Source organism: Pseudochaenichthys georgianus, chromosome 1 (assembly GCF_902827115.2).
Source record: "Pseudochaenichthys georgianus chromosome 1, fPseGeo1.2, whole genome shotgun sequence".
Taxonomy (NCBI): domain Eukaryota; kingdom Metazoa; phylum Chordata; class Actinopteri; order Perciformes; family Channichthyidae; genus Pseudochaenichthys; species Pseudochaenichthys georgianus.
This window is the reverse complement of record NC_047503.1, coordinates 38,725,903-38,746,803: the sequence shown is the minus strand read 5'-3', so window position 1 is coordinate 38,746,803 and position 20,901 is coordinate 38,725,903. Positions and strand designations below refer to the sequence as shown.

General features: G+C 40.8%; 3 protein-coding genes across 3 annotated transcripts; 1 reads left to right on the top strand and 2 right to left on the bottom strand.

Moving 5' to 3' along the window:
• Positions 1-1,013: 1,013 nt before the first annotated feature.
• On the bottom strand, positions 1,014-9,713 carry gprin3b (GPRIN family member 3b). The gene is made up of 4 exons (XM_034086479.1): positions 9,079-9,713; positions 6,941-7,028; positions 5,955-6,291; positions 1,014-4,093 (listed from the first exon to the last, which is right to left on the bottom strand). The coding sequence occupies exon 4, from the start codon at positions 4,015-4,017 to the stop codon at positions 1,642-1,644; it is 2,376 nt and encodes a 791-aa protein (XP_033942370.1). The 5' UTR covers positions 4,018-4,093; positions 5,955-6,291; positions 6,941-7,028; positions 9,079-9,713; the 3' UTR covers positions 1,014-1,641.
• On the top strand, positions 8,510-14,725 carry elmod2 (ELMO/CED-12 domain containing 2). Its single transcript, XM_034086502.1, has 9 exons — positions 8,510-8,619; positions 9,720-9,867; positions 9,956-9,984; positions 11,282-11,379; positions 11,495-11,624; positions 11,870-12,003; positions 13,543-13,611; positions 13,683-13,816; positions 13,952-14,725. The coding sequence occupies exons 2-9, from the start codon at positions 9,723-9,725 to the stop codon at positions 14,107-14,109; spliced, it is 897 nt and encodes a 298-aa protein (XP_033942393.1). The 5' UTR covers positions 8,510-8,619; positions 9,720-9,722; the 3' UTR covers positions 14,110-14,725.
• Positions 14,726-15,454: 729 nt separating this feature from the next.
• On the bottom strand, positions 15,455-20,424 carry ucp1 (uncoupling protein 1). The gene is made up of 7 exons (XM_034086491.2): positions 20,298-20,424; positions 20,012-20,148; positions 18,974-19,172; positions 17,696-17,893; positions 17,185-17,286; positions 16,370-16,550; positions 15,455-16,103 (listed from the first exon to the last, which is right to left on the bottom strand). Exons 2-7 carry the CDS (start codon positions 20,135-20,137, stop codon positions 15,989-15,991), a joined length of 921 nt encoding a protein of 306 aa, XP_033942382.1. The 5' UTR covers positions 20,138-20,148; positions 20,298-20,424; the 3' UTR covers positions 15,455-15,988.
• Between the last annotated feature and the right edge of the window lie 477 nt (positions 20,425-20,901).

The window sequence follows — 20,901 nt, the reverse complement described above, 5'->3', positions numbered from 1 at the left end:
GGCTAAAAATAAAATATTACATTTACTATCATCTAATGACAAGCAAAAAAAACACATTTAATTTGTTTTTTATTGTAACCATCGTTGAAAATGAGCCTGAGGATTAATCATCTGTCGAAATAGATGCCGTTTGTTTTGGGACTTATTGATAGTTTCAGCTGTAATTGCACCTTTGTTTGTATTCCACCTTTGGTCGAAGCACTATAAAATGTATACACACATGACTGCATGTAATACAGCGCGTCTGTTTCCCGCTGCAGCTTCGCAAAATGGGCAAAAGACAATTATTCTGTTCAATGCAAATAAAACTGCCCATTTCAGACTTTAGGCTATAACCGATTCTCAGGCCTCTGCTCCCTCTCTGACGACGCACTGCTTCCAAATGATGTGCTCATAATCTTATCTTAAATTCAGACTCACAGCAGGACAAAGCAAGACATCTAGTTCTTAGAAACATGGACACGATCTAGTCCCTGCTGTCCTTCTCTGACCTATAAAACACTTCTGCAGAGAAGTCTTCTCTGGCTGACTGAACCCTGTACAGCTTCTGTTCACAAACAAGAAGGCAATGCTAAATGGTGGATTTAAACTTAAAAGAAAACGTGTTCGGTCTCGACCTGCATATCTTGGTGCAAATCAAAAGGGAAATAGTTCGGAGCAAACTATCCTTTGAACAGACTCCATGCCCTCGATGGGGATCACAAACTGGCTCATTAAGTTTGACATTAATTTATCAAGCGCTGTCTAAAACATACGACACACACACACACACACACACACACACACACACACACACACACACACACACACACACACACACACACACACACACACACACACACACACACACACACACACACACACACACACACACACACACACACACACACACACACACACACACACACACACACACAGTTATTGATGTTCTTGATTTATCTTGATTTTATTCCGTTTTAGTTTCTTTTGAAGTTGAATTTAAGCTCGACAACAATCAGGACATTGGTGCTAAATGAAGAGTATGCAAAGCTCAACTTAGTTTTGTGTTGTTTTAATAGAAAACCGAAGAAGAACAGAGATTAAACAGCGCATGTTTGCATACAGTCCCTTTTTTGCACAACATAATCACTTACTAAAGATAAATGTGCATGAAAGGAAAATACAACAATCTTATAAATATAGGGCCCAAAAGAAACACCTCAAAACATATACCAAATGCACCGAATGCAATGAGATGTTGGTTATAGTTGCACAAATATTTAGTAATATGTCTACCCTGCGCTCAGTGCCTTCCCCTGTGAAGGTCTGCACTTCACTTTAGGTCACACAATCCTAACTTTTACATGCGTTTCTCTATTATTGCCTCCGTTAGTTAAAGTTCTCTCTTTTTATCATATCTATGTCTATAAAATAAATCTTGGGTTGTTCATAGTATATTTCTATGTTCTACCTTCTTCACAAACATCACAAATAGTTTGACTTTTTATGCTACAACAGTCCAGTCTACTTACTCACTGACTTACTTACTCGTCGCCTCATTACTGCTCTCACTTGGATCTCGCAATCATGTCGACGGAGGACAAACATTTTGACCTCTAGGAAAAAGGGAAGAGTTTGACATTGGCTGCCTCTGGCGCTTTGCTACTCGAGGACGGAGGAGGAAGGGGGATTCACGCAGCAGTTTGGCCGTCTGACATTTTGCAGCATTGACCTGAAAATGTTCTGCTGCCTCCTTTTGTTCTTCTTGCCGTGGGCCGGCGAGTCCGCACCAGAGTCCGACTTCCTGATGGAGGTCTGCACCACCAGTTTCCTCTCTTGCTCCTTGATTTTGCACTGCAAGTGGCTCTGAATGGCAAAGCCAAGGGATTCGGGGTCCACCGACGCCCCGTAGACCTCCCAGGTCATGCCCTGTTCATCCCAGACGACATCGTGGATGCCCTTTTCCCTCAGCTCGTCCTCTTCTTTCTTCCTCTCTTGTTCCATCTTCTGTTTGCTTGACTTTGTCTCCTTCTTCGAGGCTTTACCGCCAGCTTTAGCCTTCTGTTTCGGACTTGCAGCTTTTACTTTCCTTGGTTCTGGCTTGGATGCTGTTTTTGTTGCCGTTGGCGGGGCCCGAGTTGGCTTGGTGTTAACAGCAGCCTGAGACAGCGCAGCTTTGTTACTGTCGGCAGATCCAGCCTTGGAAGCACCGGCTGTCTCTTGGGCTTTTCCTGATTTAAGAGTGGGAGCCTCAGCAGTGGCTGTTTTGGCTGTAGATTTCTGAACACTTGTTGTATTCTGGGAGTTACCGGTCTCTCCTTGCTCCTTGGGGTTGCTGTGTTCAATATTGATCTGATAAACTGGCTGTGTGTTGCAGAGAGCCGCGTCTTTAGCTCCGAGCCTTTTGTCCTGCTGCTGGGACAACGTTTCTAAAGGAAACACCACACCGACGTTTTGGTTGGGGCACATCTCCGCCTCAACCGTGAGTCTCTCTGACCTTGGATCAGTAGGTAGAGGACTCATGCTGAGCTGATGTATTCCCACACCCCCGTCGGCCTGGTAGACGACAGCCAGGCTCTGCGCCGCCTCCCTGGGGACCGCTCCACCGTTGCGAGGCACAGTGAAAGGCAGCAGGCTGGGACTTGTGGACACGGCCTTGCTGCACGTGTTTGCAACCGCCTGAACCTCCATATCATGAAGCTGCTTGACTGGCGTGGGGAACGGGGATAAAGTCATCGTTGAAGCCTCCTTGAACAGCTTGCCGAGCTGCTGCTGCTGCTGCCCTTCAGAGACAGATGTGTTGATCTGGGTGGCTTCCTCCGACGCATCTGCCTTCATGATTTGTGACGCCTGGGGCAGAGTGGAGGAGTCCTTCTGTGAAGATGCTGGATGATGTTTATCCGAGGAGACATGAGGTTTCTTTTCTGGAGGCATGTTCTCTGGATGTGTTGAACTTGAAGTCGTATCAGTACACCTAAGCTCTGCATCCTTGCTCTTAGACGGAGGTGTAGTTGAGCAATGAGAAGCTGCAGTAGTTTCTATGCTTTGTTTAGCTTTGGGAGTCTCCTTGGGATCATCCAGCGTGGATAAGTCCTTCTGAGAAGACGCTGGTTGATGTTTATCTGAAGAGACTTGTGCTTTCTTTGCTGGTGGCATGTCTTTCTCTGGATGTGATGAACTTGAAGTCGTATCAGTACATCTAACCTCTACATCCTTGCTCTTAGACGGAGGTGTAGTTGAGCAATGAGAAGCTGCAGTAGTTTCTATGCGTTGTTGAGCTTTGGGAGTCTCTTTCGGACTGACAGAGCTTTGTGAGCTGCTACACATATGATCCGGCTCTTGAAGTTTTTGTGGTACAGCTGTGTCCTTATTTTTCGGAGCTGTACTGCTCCCTTTATTATCGTGTTGCGGTTCAGATGCTGTATGCCTTAATTCACAGGGGTTGTTGAGATTTGTATTACTTGCAGGTACATTTTTATTACTGTCCTCTCGTGAGGAGGATGCCAACTTTGCACATTCCTCCTCTGCTGCACTCGGCCCCTTTATTCTGCAATCATTGTTCTGCATGTCGATCTTTGAGGCTGTTAGAGCTGTGTCTGCCTTACAGATATCCTTTTTATCAGCCTGGCTAATCATTTTAATATTAGCGTTCGAATCCCTCTGGTCTCGTCCTGCTTCACCCACACTTCGGCTTGTTCGAGACGGGTCTTGCATCTGTTGATCTCCTCCTGTCACAGGTTCTGTCTTCGTCTGGTTTCCATTAGTCGGTACTGGTTTGTCTGACACAGCGCTGCAGACTGGTTCTCCTCCCTTTGAAGCAGTGTTGGGGATTTGTGTGATATCGGGAGCGGCAGTCAGAGATGAGTTATCCTGTGTGTGATCGGGAGATGTGAGGGTTGTTTTTGGACAAACCTGAGAGAGTTGGAGGTCGGGCTCGTTCGCCCAGTTGGCGTTCGGCTCCTTATTGCCCAGCGTGTCTATCACAGCCAGCTGAGGCACCATCTGGACTGTCACTGTCCTCTTTGGGTTGGTTCCCATGCTGGATTCACTGTTTCAGTCTTTAAATATTGTTGAAATCCAAAGATGAAAACAGATGGGCGCTTTGTGTGAGTCCCTAAAGGAGGAAAATAGAAATTGGCTTAGTTTTGATTTTAAATGTTTGAGATAAAAAACGTATCAGACCAGACTCACATGGAAGTCCAGGCTAAGATTATGTAAGCATTAGGTCAAATGCAGTCCAGGTCCCAGGTCCATTAACACACATTCAAATAATCATTGTTTGATTAAAGGAAAAGGACCAGAACAATCAATGTCTCTAATTCAACTGCTTGGAAGTAAGATGAATGTACTGTAGTGTGTTTTTCCCCTTAAAGTTGCTTGTGCACTTCAATCAAAGCATGATTCAAATGATTATATAAACCATTTTAGTTTGAATGTCTTATACACTGAAATTGGAGATTTATTTTCTTGCATTTACTGCAGAAATCCATGGGTTCAATTGAGACAATAAATGGACAACTGTACAGCATTCCCTGTCAATAACTCTTTTATTTGAGGCTCTTATAAGTGGTTTACTATAAAAGCCAGAAAGCCAATTGTACAATTAATACAACACATAATTACTTGGGGTTATCCTGAAGAAGTGTGCAGAAAATCTTATCTCTCTTATCTTATTCCTAAATTCATAATTGATGCGTTTTCTTCTCATACAGTTCTAAATATTTAATAAATACCAATAATAATCAGTGTTACAGTACAAGGAGTGTCAGTATAACAAAGCTGGTCAAACCCCTTCTTTATGCTCACAGAAGGGAGTCCTGTCATCTTGTTGTTACAGTTAAATTGTTCACTATCCTGTGTTCTTTTATAGATTGCATAGCCCTGTTAGCATCAAGTGTAAATCAATGATTATTTGAAATGATATGAGACTTTAGACACACCTAAAGTGTTGCTGGAAACAGTTTAACTCCTCTTTTCTCTCAGGTCACATTAAGTGAAGCATAAACAGAAAAGGTTTGAACACTTAGAATAATGTGTATTTGATCTTATAATTAATATATTACTAAACATTTGACTTTCACAAATCTCTTGATCCCAGACCTGATGAGTGACTTCAGCTCAGCCTGTCTCCTAAAGTGTAAAAGCATCTGAGCCACTTCAACTGATGCGCCAGCGCTCATCTGAAGTATCCAATAGTTTGGAGTCAGGCAAAAATAATTGCGAGGTGAGCGAGCCTTCCTTTAATCTTACAAAACCATCAATAGGCTTCGTACAAAAAGGAGAAAGAACCACCATTGATAATTCACTGTTCCACAGGGAGCAAGTTGGCTATCTCCATTGCAGTGACATTACTGAGGATGATCTGCATAATGTGAAACTCATCTCAGTGAAAGTAAGGTTAAACCCAGCCTTGTCTTTTAGGTTATTCCTATACTCACAAAAACAAGCATCGTCACAAGCCTACACTACAACAAACATTATGTATTTCCAGATCTGGTCACATTCATGTCTAGATTACCAAATAATAACTAAAAATATATCTCTTGATGTACGAAAAATAATAATTTGTAACTTGAATAAAACACCTGCTGTGCTGGGTCCTGTGCAGGTGTAGCTCATCAGTGCTCTCCCACTATGCATATCTGCATGTCTGTTTTCAAAGTGCAAACATTTGTGGGGAGCATAAATCCAGTGTGTTTATTCAACAGTTAAAACGCCCCGGTGTATTTAGCCTGCAGCAGTTTAGGAATAACAGAAAGTGTGTGCTGAATGTGAAATCGAGGTACATAAATTAAAGTGCTGCACACGACCACTCGGGACAATTAAGATCTATGTCATGTACTGTAGCCCACATCTAGAGTCCTGTCCCAGCCCAATATCATAGAGGCCACTGATATTATATGACCTTGCGGACAATTTCTACATCTGATACGCATGAAACCCGTGTAATGAGAAAAGAAGTCGGGGCTTCTTACCTTGAGAGGCGCTGTATGTCCCGCTCGCTCCTTTTGGGGGTGCGTCCGTGCCAGTGAGATGAGGCAAAACCAAAACCCTAAAAATGAATATGGAAAAGCAGCCCTGTTGTCGGTGACACCTAGCCACGCCTTCCACCACGATATTAGATGTATCGATCTTCCACACCGAAGCGTAAAAATGCACCCCCCTGTCTGCCCGTGCGCAATGAGTCACCGCCGTCCGACCGAGGGATGCTCTTGTTGCGTGGGGGGAAAAGTGCACCCTTTTCAAAATGGACCTCTCATGGTGTGTGACTGAAGAGGTCCAGCGCAGGAGACGTGGTGCAGCAGAGTGAACCTATGAATGGATGAATGGGGGGTGAGGGTGGAGGCAGTGCTGTATCAGCCGCAGGCATCCAGCGTCACTTGCACTTGAAATGGATTACTCTTAGATCCAGGCAGCATGGTTTTGTTGCTAAAGCAGCCTGTTATATTATATAGACAGAGGATATGTTTTTTTGTGTCTTTTTGAATTATTCCTATATGAATTTGCAACCCATTCTCTTCAATCTGCGTATAAATAACATCACTCTGCACTGCAGTGAGTTTGAACGTGTAAAGTTGTATTGTGTGTAAAGAGATTGAAGACACTGGACTAAGGTTATTTGAAACACATATTTGGATTGTTTTACTTTGTGGATGACAAAGCTTTGAAAAAGGTTTTATGAGGATAAAAAGTTTGCAAAAATACATTTAACCAAGATGATAAAATAAACATGTAGGTTTCAATATTTAATTCCCAAAACAAATCTGGTAATGACTTTAAATCCTGTTGTAGATAAGTTTCAGTGGAATATTACATTTTAATTTCTTTTTTTACCAAACCAAAGAAAGTGTGTCAACAAATAACAACCGTGTTCTCTCTATCATCACTTTCATATATCCTGGAAGGTCATGGTTTCTCATCAGGTTTGCAGTGTGAGTGATTGAGACTACATTTGACATACTTGTACAAAAGAACACCTGCATTGGTTTTCTGTTTGTTTGGTCCTCCTGTCAACCATGTCATCCTGGTGGCACCCAAAGGACGAGTCCCTGCGGGTGAAGAAGAGACACACAATCAAATTCAAAATCTGATACAGTTATATTTGTGATACAATAACTTTGACCTTCTGTCCATCAGTGCTTTATTAACTGATACCAATATCAGCATTACTGGCTACCTTGGACCCAGGCTCTTATTATAAGTGGTTACTTTGTTCCTTAATGTTTAAAAATAGCCTGGACCTGAGAGCTCCTCTTGAAATGCAGTAATTGTATAGGATAGACCTCTTGCGTTTAAAAAGCCCAGAGGGACTGATTAGGTGAGAAGGTAGACTCTGAATTAATTACAGTGGAGTGCACCATTGGCGAGCGACTCAGGACATACTGTAGGAAATGCTGAGAGGCCAGACTTGCTGCTTCAGGCTGACGACAGCCTGTTTGGAATATAGGACACAGTTGGTGAGAAGAAATGTAATTTATTGATAAGGCAATATGTCTGCAACCATTTTGTATATGGCCAAGATATGATGATACAAAATGTGCAAAACTCCCTATTAATGGAATCTGTGTGGAATACTGGAGGCAAACAATTGCTCTATTTTTTAGTAGACTATTAACTTAATCCTGACACAGTCAATTGGTGGATCTAGCATCATCTTGTGGTTGAATTTGGAAAGGCAAATGATGGCTAGACTGGTTCTATTACCTGAAACCGACTTTATGCAGACAATAATTTCAACACAACTACAGTGAGCGTTGGTATGTCTGAAATAATGACTTTTAGTCAAGCTGGGGGAAAAGCACATTTGAAAACAACAAGATTTGACCCAAATTGCTTTACACAACAGATTCAAAAGCAGTAAGAAGACATTACAAATAAGTTAAGATGATTTGACAAAATCCTTTGGGGAGCCACATTTAAAACTAAAAATAATCAAAAAAAAGGTTGGGTAGTTCATCAAACATTTGCAATTGTTGAACAGCACAATGCAGAGAACGCCAGCTGCAACAGAATAAACTCTGCCACCTCTATTAAGTTGCTAGTTGACCTGAGTGACCTGTGTGTAGTATATGGAGTTCGCAGGTCAATATTGTAACGCTTATCACTTTGAAGCTTTAGAACAGATTGTTAGATTGTTCCTGTTAACACTCCACTTCTCTGGATTTACTCTCGAGATAATGCTTGGAATACATAACATGAAAGGTTGAATGTCTCTTTAGCTTTGGTGCACACATCAGTTTGGACAGTAGATGCCACTGAAGCGTTGTGTCACTGAAAGGCTGTCGTGGCGTGTGGTGTGTTCAAAGAAATCAAGAAAAGTAGCATACAAGGAAAACGTTAACCCAAGTTTCTCGAAGCGTTTCCGCTATTTTTACAAATTTTGCAAAATACCCGTTCCCATAAAAAGAAAACAAGTATGTCATGTTAAAATCTGAGTATACTTGCCGTTCAAATATCGTCAATTTCCCAACTGCGTGTAATGGTTGCGTGTGAACAGCCGTATGTCTGGGCAGAGCCTGAATGCATCAGAGCCAGACTGTTGTCAAGAGAAACGTAGCTAACATTTACTCACCAGCCCCTCAGCTAACAGCAGCAAGTGGAGACAAGTTTGGATATATATTGGTCTCTTCGGCAGAAAGGGTAATATTAACTTCTGCCGTTTGTTCGTCATATATACTATACAATAACAACAATGCATCTGACGCAACCTAATCTAGGATAACAAAGCTAACGTGTGCTAACAGTTTGGCGAATACAATGACAACCTGTTGTGTGAACCTGTCATCTGGGAGTTTTTCAGCTAGTTAGCTCAATTAGTTTATTAGAGTCACAGGTAACTAGCTCTCAGTTTGCTAACACGTAGGTGGAGTGTTTCTAAAGCGCAACTAAACTCGCCGTATGTTTGTAGCTTAACATAAACGGAATAGGTTCGTTTGAATAAAGTTAGCTTTAGCGCTAATGCTAGCTACCACAATGGAATTTGCCTGTTCGGTTAAAGGATAATTTCACATAATCCAGTTTTATTGTAAATTATATATTTGTAGTTTTGTAGATGTGAATGTTCAGTTGACTCTCATACATGTTATCATGGACTCTTACCTGGTTTGAAACGCAGAATATATTGTCCACAACTCTGAACTGTGGCCATTGTCATGATGACACAGTCACCACCAGTGTGTCCCATTCATGCTGATGGCATTTTGCTACGTCTCGTTAGGCATTGGTGGAAAGTGCAGACACTCAAACAACACTGAACTTAAATACGTTTGGGAGGTAGATATAGTTGACTATTGACATTTTTACTTTCAGATGAATGTTGCTTGTCAAAGTGTGCATTTTAAAGTTCAACATTTCCATTTGTATACAAAAGTTTTAAGCTAGTCAATTATTTGATAAGTAGATTGAAACATGCCAAATGATTGATGGTTCCAATTTCTCATATGTGAGTTTAATGTTTTCCTTTCTTGCTGTAGGCTTTAGTAAATGGACTATTTTAGTGGTTTGTTTTGAAGTGTGTTTTCTATTATTTTCTGACAAAGATCAATGGATAACACCAACAAAAAAAGCTGCTAGTCATTCTATTCATTAGTTCAGCTCCAGCTAGACCAGGGCTTAACCACAGCTTGCAGTGACATTAGTGCACTCTTGAACAGTTGAAGGGGTGCTACTCTGATGCAGGATTTCAATTGTTCCGCTTCTTTATGTCATATTGTTCTTTCTATTCTCTGTCCATGTTATAGAAGATGCTTGGGTATATCTGGCAGTATGTCTACACGTCCTTCCTGAGATATTGGCTGAAGTGGTTCATCCGACAGGCCACAGGGACATGTGAGCTGCAGCGAATATGCTCCGGAAACAAGCCTGGGGCAAGAAGGACATCCAAAGCAGGTCAGTGAATTCAATCCAAATCTTGTTTACTTTTACTGCATAGTTTACTCAATTATTTTAATCTGTGTCTTGTCGTGTCTTGTTGCAGAATATTCTCTCCGCTCATCAAAGAACAAGGTAATACAATGTTGACTGTGTGTTTCTGTTAGATAATGTGTTACAGGGATATTTTCTTTATGTACAAAAGATTGCTCCTGGTTCATTTCCAGTATTTATGTTTTAGGAATATATTTTATTATAAATATTTGTATTGTTTTATGCTCAAGTTGAAGTTTCCTTTTGTATAGCTGAAAAACAAACTCCCCTCTTTAGCACGGACTTGATGAAAAACAGCAAAACTACCGATAATTGTTTTGAAAATATTACTTTGGGCTCTTGAAGTTTTTTTTTATTTGGTTAGCGTTATACATTGTTGGAATTGTATTAACTAAATGATGAACCCACTTTCCTAAAAGAAGGTTTGAATGGAACTGCCATATACATGTGTTCGAGTCTCCATTGTCACGAGTATTTGAGTGTAAACTATTGGATGGCTGTAAATCTTTGTTGGGTGGACCGGAGGCTAGGGCGGCTCGATTATGGCAACAATCATAATCTCGATTATTTGGGTCAATAATTGTAATTGCGATTATTCATTGACTTTGAAAACATCCATTTATTGGAGAAAAACAATTTCAAAAGTATGTTTTTAACAGTTGTTTACCCTGAACTTTAAGTATAATTCAACTAAAAAAAAAAATTAAAAAAAAGTTATTAAAAAAACAAATCGTTTTATTTCGATTACAAGCCATAATCGTAATCGCGATTAAAATATGATTTAATTGAGCAGCCCTACCTGAGGCCCTTAACAATGTTAATAGGGTCAGAATTTCAGAAACATTATATGAGCAACCCATTTGGTGCTTTTGAGACAAACAGTGTGTGTGTGTGTGTGTGTCGGGAGCCAATAGAAAGTCGCTGGATTGGGTTTATCTGATTTTTTTTTTTTAGATCTGGATAATAATCTCACTTAAATTGATGTCTAAGCTATGTAAGCCTACAGAGGAGTGAACATAATACACGTCATGTTTAGCAACAGAGCTGTTAGTCATCTGGTATGCTGTTGTGTGTGAACTCATGTAAAGTCATATCCTGTGCTCTTAATCAGTTCTTATCTTTCAAAACACTTGCCCAGCTTCGATGCATTGACTCTACTTGTCATTGGTAGCTGGATAAGCATTTTCCGACCAACAGTCCATTCAATGACGAGACAGAAGTGCTTTGTCATCTTTTTCTTTGTTTTTGAGGTCGACTTCGAAAGGTTGTTTTTTTTTCTCGTAGCTGAGAGCTTAGATTATACAGCTGCCACTGTGTGGTCACTCCCTGTATGTTTTCTTCTCTGTAACCTACTCGCCTGTGCTTTCATCCCTTGTAGGTTTTAAGAGGAGCTTTGGAAGCCGGCAAGGATCAGTTAGAAAAATGTGCGGACCAAATTATGAAAGAGAAGAATGTGAAACCCCAGAAAGATCCGCTGTAAGTTCTTATCTGATACTTTCTGGTTTCTTGTCACCAGCAATTCATTTGTGCATCATACTAAGTTTCATTTTGTAAACTTTTAATTATTTATTTGAACTCTCTTCCTGTTTAGGTTCAAGGAAAGCCTGCACATCTGTCTGTTACAGATAACAGGAAACAGCAGCCTGTACGTATCTGTGGAAAACATGAGAAAGGAAGTGTTCAGCTCAGAGAACCAAGAACATGAGGCCATGCTCCTAAAGGTGTGTGTTCCTGATTCAGTTCTACATGTGTGTTTATAATTAGGATAATATCTTGAACTAACATGTCCTGCCTGCATCGACGCAGTTGAGGCTTTAGAAGGAGAAACTATTTATATAATTGGAGAAAGACGGCACAATGAAACGGCATGGTTTTGATCAAAGTATAGACAAATGTGATTATTGTTCCAACATTTTGAATCCAAATGAATTTGACCTGATTAACCCCAGAATAATGTTCCTCTCAGCTGTGGGACCTGCTGATGCCGACGGTCAAACTGGATTCGAGGATAACCAAGCAGTGGGGAGACATCGGATTTCAGGGCGACGATCCAAAAACTGACTTCAGAGGAATGGGACTGCTCGGCCTTATCAACCTTGTGTAAGTCCCTTAAACTAATTACAATTAGACATTTATTAACTTTGTAATGAACAAAAACACATCAGTCCTGCCACATCTACTGTTCCCTGTCAACTATCACCTCTTTAACATGAAGACACAATAACATAAAGAAGTGTTATTGTTAGTATAACATATTTTGTCTCATATACAGTTTTATAAACCTAGTCGTGGCTAACTAACCTTGTTTCAAAGCACAGTAAAAAATGATTTAAGAAAGACACGCGTAAAGAAAGCTGCCCAAGCACACCAAACTGATGACAGTAACACATGCGTCACTTCCGGGCAAAAAGTACGGCCCCGCCCACTTTTGGGGGAAACAACGCTGTCACTTGAACGTCGATCGAGCCTGAAGCCGCAGAGCTCTTCTGTTGCTGTCCTTTCTTCTTAGAGGAAGGACAGAAACACTGGATTTGTTTTAATGTTTGAGGTGCAATAAACGGCACAGCAGCTTGTTGGCATGATAAAACTATTATTTTCCGCCTCGCTCATGAGTAACAGCAGGCGAAAATTACAGCCTCGCCTACTGATTTTAATTTAACCAAATATCGAGCCCGATCGTCAATTTCAAATGATTTAATGTAATTGTTTGCCTGACTGGCCGTCGTGATCGCGCTCTTTGAAGAAAATCCACGGTTTTCTTACATTTCTGATCGGATTGGCACAAACTTCAGAATTTGTGTTGACCGCCGTTCAAATGACAGCGTTGGTTTCCCCCAAAAGTGGGCGGGCCGTAATTTTCGCCCGTTAGTGACGTAGGCGTTACTCTCATCTATAAATATAAACCTGGAAGTTCAATCCAGCTCCATTTCACATTTATACCCTCCATAAAACCAACTCAAAACTGCTGCAAATGTTATTATACATATATTATTAACACAAGAGACATTAACATTTGCAACGTTATGTGTTTCCAAATACAAATCATTATCTATATTCTTTGTTTAAATTAGGTACACAAGTTTCATGTTTCGAGCCATATTCTTGGAAAAAGCAGTTTTCGAACATTGTCTAATAATTAAACTGAGCCCATACTGGAGACCGTGAGTCTTCACAGATCCCTGTTAATGATTCATCTGCATGCGTGTCCACACCTCAGTCTAGTAGCCTGTGCTGTAACATACTGTCATTATTCTAATAAATGGAAGCTGTGGCAGAATATTGCTCAGTGACTCAGGTGTTACAGGGGGTCCGCGGGGTCTTAAAAAGTATTAAACGGCATTTTCCAAGGTATTACATTTCGTAGCTTGTTTTCAATAAGTATATAAATTGTTCAAAGAGGTTGTATTCTGTGTGCCTGAATGTAATCACTGCGTAGGTGTGTAGTGTGATTCTGTGTAGTTTATTTATGGCATCCCGTTGGGTTTGACGTCATCTGAACAGGACATCGCACGCTCACGATGGCAAAGATGGCTACTTTCTGACTCCACGTTCCAAGATTGTTTTCTTTCCAAACTCCTTAGCCCACATGTTTTCCATCACTTTTGCAATAATTACTATAATGAATTATTTCTGTTTCAGTTTTTTCAGTGAAAACTACACCGAGGAGGCTCGTCAGGTGTTGTCTCACGCAAACCATCCTAAACTAGGGTAAGAGACATTCACACATATCTGCAGTTTTGTTTTCAGTTGTGTGTCAAAGGCCGTATCTCTTATCTCAGGTATTCCTATGCCATTGTTGGGATCAACTTGACGGAGATGGCGTACAGCCTCCTGAAGAGCGGTGAATTGAAACCTCATTTCTACAACACAGTACCGGGAACTCCTGAGCTCCGGCAATTCCATCAGCTATACTGTGAGTACAAATAACTCTTCTATTTTTCAACCTCTCTGATTATTTCCATTTGCTAGAAAAATACAATATGTAATCTTTGTAAGAAGTGTCACTTTTTTAAAGGCTTTCTCTAAAATCTGTGTGTTTTCCTTCCAGGTTATCTGGCGTATGAATTTGATAGATTCTGGGTGGCAGAAGAACCAGAAAGCATCATGCAGTTCAATCAGTACAGAGAGAAATTCCACACCATAGTTAAGACCAATCTACGGGACCCTGATGTAAACCTCACGTTGACTGCCTGCTCTAAAAAGTAATGTATTAATCCAAACAAGTTATTTGGAAATATTCCCTCACCTGTCCGTTGCCCCTGACGATATTTAAAGGAGATGAGGAAGACAAAAATCTGGTAGCTCTCACAAAAACATGAATCTCCTTATCGTTGGTGTTGTGGTTCTTAAGTCTTAAAATACAGCACAAATCCAACGCCTTTACCTCACACATGTCCATTCCTGAATGGGAAATAAGAGCTTCTTCAGACTGTGGAGGTAACGGGGCTGTCTTCATGAGGATGTAATGCATTGTCAGTCAGCAAGCAGCCAAACTCTTCCGGTAAAGACGGTTATTTAACAAATGGTGATTAACTACCATATTTGTAGCTTTCTTGTTTGTATTCAAGTAAACAAGACGGTCTGTTCTCACAGTTGTCCCGCTCAGGAAGTGGATTTGTTTGTCCTAAATGGTGCATGTTTTAATGTTGATGGCATCTGTATTCTATAATATAGGTAAACTCAAAATGGTTGTTTTCAAAACTGCATTTTTATTATCTGTAATAATTTGTGTTTTGCTGTGACTTTCTTTGAGGAAAGTATGTGATAGTTCAAACATCTGACTCAAAGTTAATAAATACATGTTGTAATGTTTTAAAATGTATTTCGTGTGATGAAATAAGTTATTGAGCAACCACAGGGTCTGTAACACAACACATATATATTTAAGGTTCACATAAACCTGTTGGACATGTTATGATGATGCACTGGTGTAAGCTGCCTAAAATATATAATTAACAGTTTCGGATTTACTTTACCCTCCTATTGTCTTCGTTTCCCCCCTTACTTTGGTGTTCGGTCAAATCTGACCGGCCCTGTTTTAATTACATTAACACAAAAACCATTCATCATCACCACATTTCATTCATCACCCTTTCAAACTGTACATATTGTATCAGACTACCGGTATACATGAAGCACTGCAGTAAATATACAAAGAATAGACACTGGACATGTATTGCGTGTGCCAGGTGTGATCGGCACATAAGAGGGGGATGGCACATCGCGTGTGTGTGGCATTACTATACTTGTGGGGACCTAAATCTGTTTACACAGTCACGTGTGGGGACTCGCCTGCCTTATGGGGACAAATTGGAGGTCCCCATAAGGGGGATCATTAATTTTAGAAGACTTGGTAAGGTTTAGGGTAAGGCATGTGTTGGTTATGGTTAAGGTTAGGATAAGTCTCCAGGAAATGCATGTAAGTCAATGTAATGTCCCCTGAAGGTAGGTGGGTGTGTGTGTGTGTGTGTGTGTGTGTGTGTGTGTGTGTGTGTGTGTGTGTGTGTGTGTGTGTGTGTGTGTGTGTGTGTGTGTGTGTGTGTGTGTGTGTGTGTGTGTGTGTGTGTGTGTGTGTGTGTGTGTGTGTGTGTGTGTGTGTGTGCGCGCGCGCGTGCGTCCGTATGGTTACTAATTCCATTTCTTTATGGCGGTCATTATTTTCCGGGAACACCATGGGCGTTACAAAGTTGACTAAATCATCCACAATTCAATGAAAGTGGTGATCAGCATTGTATATGTTCAAATATATGCTGTGAAGGATATCATGAAGCCTGAATACAATCGAATGTAAAACAAAAAAGTTACGATTGATGAAAAGTAGTAAATCGGTCAGATTTGACCCGAAGACAACAGGAGGGTTTTAAAGTGTAAACCTCTTAAAGGGGAGTTAACACAACCTTCAGCCCCATTTCATTTCAGATGGGTTCATTAGGAAAATTATAAATATAAAGATGGAACTGCATTTCGTTTATACATCAGTTCAACATGAAGTCAAATATTCCTTTTTCAACAAAGGATTTTCTTCTTTGTCGCCAACAGACAAAAGAATCTTCATCGATGTTCCAAGTCATTTTTCACAGGAACCTCAATTTCCTTCCTCGTACCGCTTCTTCGTGACCATCATAGCTCTCTTGATTTGCTCGAATGTGACGAACATTACTACGTTCCACGATCCCAGCCTCAGAAACGAAGGCACAAATCTACAGGAAATGCAGGTGTCACAAGAGAAAAGAGACAGAAATTAGTACAAATAAAGACCGTTAAATCAAGTAAGAGGTATGCAGAACTAGTATAGGCGTGACAACTGTTAAAGACTGAACTACGGTTGGCCTATAACTAAACTTGAGAGGTAAATGAAAGTCAAATAGGTCGACAAATGCAACACTTCTTTTAACATTTTCTATTCAATGACCTCAAGTGTTCCTGCATATTCCTAAATCAATGCGTGTGAGGCAGGGGAACTCACCCTTTATAGAAAGCCGACGGCCCCTCTTTGGTCATCATGATCCAGGAACAGTTGATGGCGCTCTTGTACAGGCCTGGAGGGGAGTTCATATATCTGGTTTTCACCACATCCACAGGGGAGGCGATCACTGTGGTGACAAAGCCGGCACCAAACGCAGAAACAAAGTGGCAGGGCAGATTATCTGTGGAGAGAGAGAGAGAGATAGTGAACAAGACAATAAAGTGTGAATGAGAGGCCTTTGTCCTGAGCGGAGCAGAAACTCAGCAGGTTATATAACCTTTGTGAATGGGCACGATGAATGATTGAGATAAATGTGGTTTTACTGCACTGAGGGGAAAATACACCATGTCCTCGATCAGCACCGTTATCAGCTGTGAGAGAGGGTGTGTGGAGTCTTAGCCAATCGGCTGTCTCTCTGAGTAGTGTGTGTCTGTGTGTATTGAAGAGTAACTGGTTACAAGAAACTGTTATGTCACCTTTTATTTCAGGCGACTTACAATAAGTGCTACAATTATTAAGAGCTTTTTCTGGATACTTTTTCGTTGGCTCATGTAATGCAGATTCAAACTTTATTTGTCATGGTCTGATTCAATCTGAATTTGAGATTTACAAAGTCTAGTTGATGGTTATTCGATTTTTCAGCTTTATTTGCAAGTTTTTATTATAAAAAGTAATGAAGTGTAAATTGTATTACTTTGATGAAGTAATAACGAGTATTGCATGACTTACTACATGGGGTTAGGGGTTTACAGGTGTAACTTTTAATCTGTTAGCTTTAAAGTGCTAACCTTCAGGACCCTGCACATGTCTCTCACCTGACAGCAGGCGGTGTTTGAGGATGGCCTCTTTGATCAGGTCATATGTAACCAGCTCCGTGCAGTTCACTAACGCATTTCTGGTGATGTTGGGTAGTGTGCCTGCGAAAACAGAAAGGTATTGTTTGTCTAATTCTTTATTCACACACACACATATTTTTTTAAAAGGACAGTATATACTTTGCAAGGGAATGCGAACATCTTTTCACGAAGCATATTACCTTAATGTAAGATACACAATTTGCAATGTAATTTTTAGACAAAGTAAAAACCACAGACATTGTTAAAGGTATTCACACACACACACACACACACACACACACACACACACACACACACACACACACACACACACACACACACACACACACACACACACACACACACACACACACACACACACACACACACACACACACACATTGGTTGAACCCAGCTTATATTGATAGCTTGCATGTATACGTAAACTATAAATATGCGTTATTTTGTACTATGCTTACTAAAACTTCACCTTTCCAGAGTCCCCGCATGCCCTCGTTCTGGAAGATGTGTTTGTAGGCCTGCATGGTGCCCGTGTAGCGCCGGGCCACGCCGTCCAGGTTCATCTGCGCCTGGAACCGAACCTTCACCACATCGGTGGGTTGAGCAAACGACACCGCCATGGCGCCTGTGGTGCAGCCGGCCAGGATCCGCACCAAGATACTGGCCTCTGGAGAGGGATGGACGGGAACAAGCACAGGTGACATGTAAATGAATGTACTGTATGACTGTAATTAAGTAGTTATTTACTTTGTCAAAACATTTGGGAGGTATTCTGACCTAATTCTCAATTTAAACGTCAATGAATTGCTATAAACTCTTATCGTTGTGATGATTGTGACATTACTTTAAGAATATATAGTTTTACTTTTTGTGAAGAAAGAGAGATGCACAATAACAGGTCATTTTTACATCACATTTACACTTTATATTATATATGAACTGTTGGACCTCTGTTTTGGTCAAAGTGTTCATTAGTTACATTCATCACTTTTCAGCATTATCATAGGTTCTAAAAAGCAACTGAAGTTTACTGAATTATTTGGTGTTACATCATGACATCAATACTATCTGTACGACCTCTGACCTCGGGGGGTCACTGGCTTTGTTTTCTTTCAAAGAACACTCTTTGGAAATTGATTTTGAAGGTCTGAAGCCCCCTGAGACTTATTAGGGACTTTAGGGTTGAGTTCAGTCTTGGAACAAAGAGGTATAGTAATCAATTTGGACATGTACAATTAAGAGATCCTGGTTTGCTTCTTGGAGTTTTCCCTTTCCTTAAATGTGTTCTATGTGTTTATGTGCATGTAAATGGTCTGCAAAGGCTAACATCCCAAAGTCCAGAGGGAGTTTCTCTCCCACTCACTCCCCCCCTGACTGAAATGCTTCACTATGTAACAATCAAACAAGTTTGTATCTTAATCACACTTCTATTGGCTCGCGTCCCAGCACATTGAACATGGGATAGACTAAGGGGCGGCAGATCTCTAAGCGGTTGACCAATCACAACAGAGCCAGCCAGCTAACCAATCAGAGCAGACTGGGCTCTGGTTTCAGACAGAGGGTGAAAAGAGGTGCTGCAGCACAGGCAGTATGAGAACAATAAAGAGCTTTTTGAACATTAAAACATGGAGACGTGTCACAGAGGCACACAATACAAATATGAACCTGAAAATGAGCATACGGTGATGTTTAAATCCTGTTTAAAAGAATGAAGAAAACCTACATGTTCTTTAAATTAACCACTTACGCTCTGTGCCACCAGTGTAGAAGTTTTTGACGTTGTCGTAGAGGCCGATCCTGATGGAGGCGAAGCAGGTCTGCCTCTGCAGCCCGGCCACCAGCCCGTTGTACAGAGACCGCGGCCCCTCGGTCCGGACCATGGTGCTGATCGTCCCGAACACCCCTCTGTAGCGGATCCCCTCCACTCCCTTCTTCTCTCCCTGAATCTGGGGGCACAGATTCAGATTGAACTCGAGGCTAAAACCAGAATGTTTAGGCTAAACAGTGCAGCAACTCAACAGTGTTGACGAGTGCAATAGATGTATTCATCAAGTCAAGCGGCTCAGTCAATAACAGCAAATATGCAGAGGTGGAAGTACTCCAACCTTTAGCTTAAGTAAAAGTTATAATACCAGTGTGTAGAAATACTCTGTAACAAGTACAAGTCTGCCATTCAAAATTGTACTTAAGTCAAAGCACAATAATATTAGCATACATATATAAATCCTTTTGATTTTGATATTATAATTTGTGTGGTGATAACTTTAATTACTTTTTATTATACTGCCAGATATCTTAATCCATATTAGTACATCAACATGCATTAGTGTACCGAGTTAAAATGACTTAATTACTTGTTTTCCAAATTGTAGTGGAGTAGGAGAATCATACAATATAAAACTTACTACAAAGTAAATTACAAGTACCTCACAAATCTAATTAAATAAGGTACTTTTGTAAATGTATATTACGCTACTGCCAATATCAAACTATTCCCAAAGTATCACAGAGAAAAATAAGAAGCTGTGGATCCTTATCACACAGGTAGCATCAGATGCATGACATGTCATTCGTTAGACGCTTTTATCCAAAGCGACACATTCAGTACTGTGGGCAATCCCCACGGGAACTATTTGAGGTGAAGTGTCTCAGGGACACAACGACATGCTGACTGCAGTGGGACTCAAACTTGCTACCCCCTGATTTGAAGTCCAGCACACTCACCACTGAGCCACAGCCTAACATGTTGCTAAAATTCTCTTTGCCAGTGTCTCTCAACAGATACCTGCAGTCTGACTTTGGCCGTGTCCAGAGGGAACGTGATCAGGTCGGCCACACAGGCTGCAGCCCCGGCACTCGCCATCTTCACCCCCAGTGGAGGAGGAGCATCTGAGGGTTTGAGTCCCACCATGTTTCCTAACGCTGGGGTTACAGAAGAAATGCCCAATTAGAACAGATTACTAAGGAGTAAAACACCATGCAAACATTGACCTCGTACATTAATCATTCATATTTCCAAATGAAAGGTTGCTGAATCTTTTATGATTGATAATAAAAATAATAAAAAATACCTTGTTTGGTTTAAATAGGTTCCTTTTGATCCTCAGTATTTGGTTACCGGGCAGGATTTGATTGGCCAGATTATAATCCATAAAGGGTGCCGCTCTGCAGAAATTGAAGATGCATCTTCAGCTCTGTATTTATACATCATCTGCCCGGCTTTTTTATGACATCGCCAGAGAGGCGTTCCCGAGGCGTTACTGTGTACTCCTATACACACAGGTCAAATCAAAGTCCACCGACTGTCAGAAAGTCGATGTTCAATTTACCGCAGGAACCTTTCAGAAAAACAACTCTTTTCCACTTCCCCCCCGTTCTGGAACTTTAACGCCAGTATCTTTCATCCGAACTGAAGTTTATCTGTTATAGTTTGTGATGTTATTGTCTTGCCTACAAATAAAGTCAATGCCTTGTTAATATTTAAAACAAGCCTCCAGGGTTTTAAAAATCTGCACACATTGCGTCTTTGCATGTTGTGTTTCTGCTACTTTTATTTATTGTGCAAAAAACAAACAAATTCCGTACAGTATGTTTTTTTTATCCCGTCGTGTATCTGTCACTACATATTAAGTAATTATTGACTTCATAAGAACAAGTGTCTGCACTAAACAACCG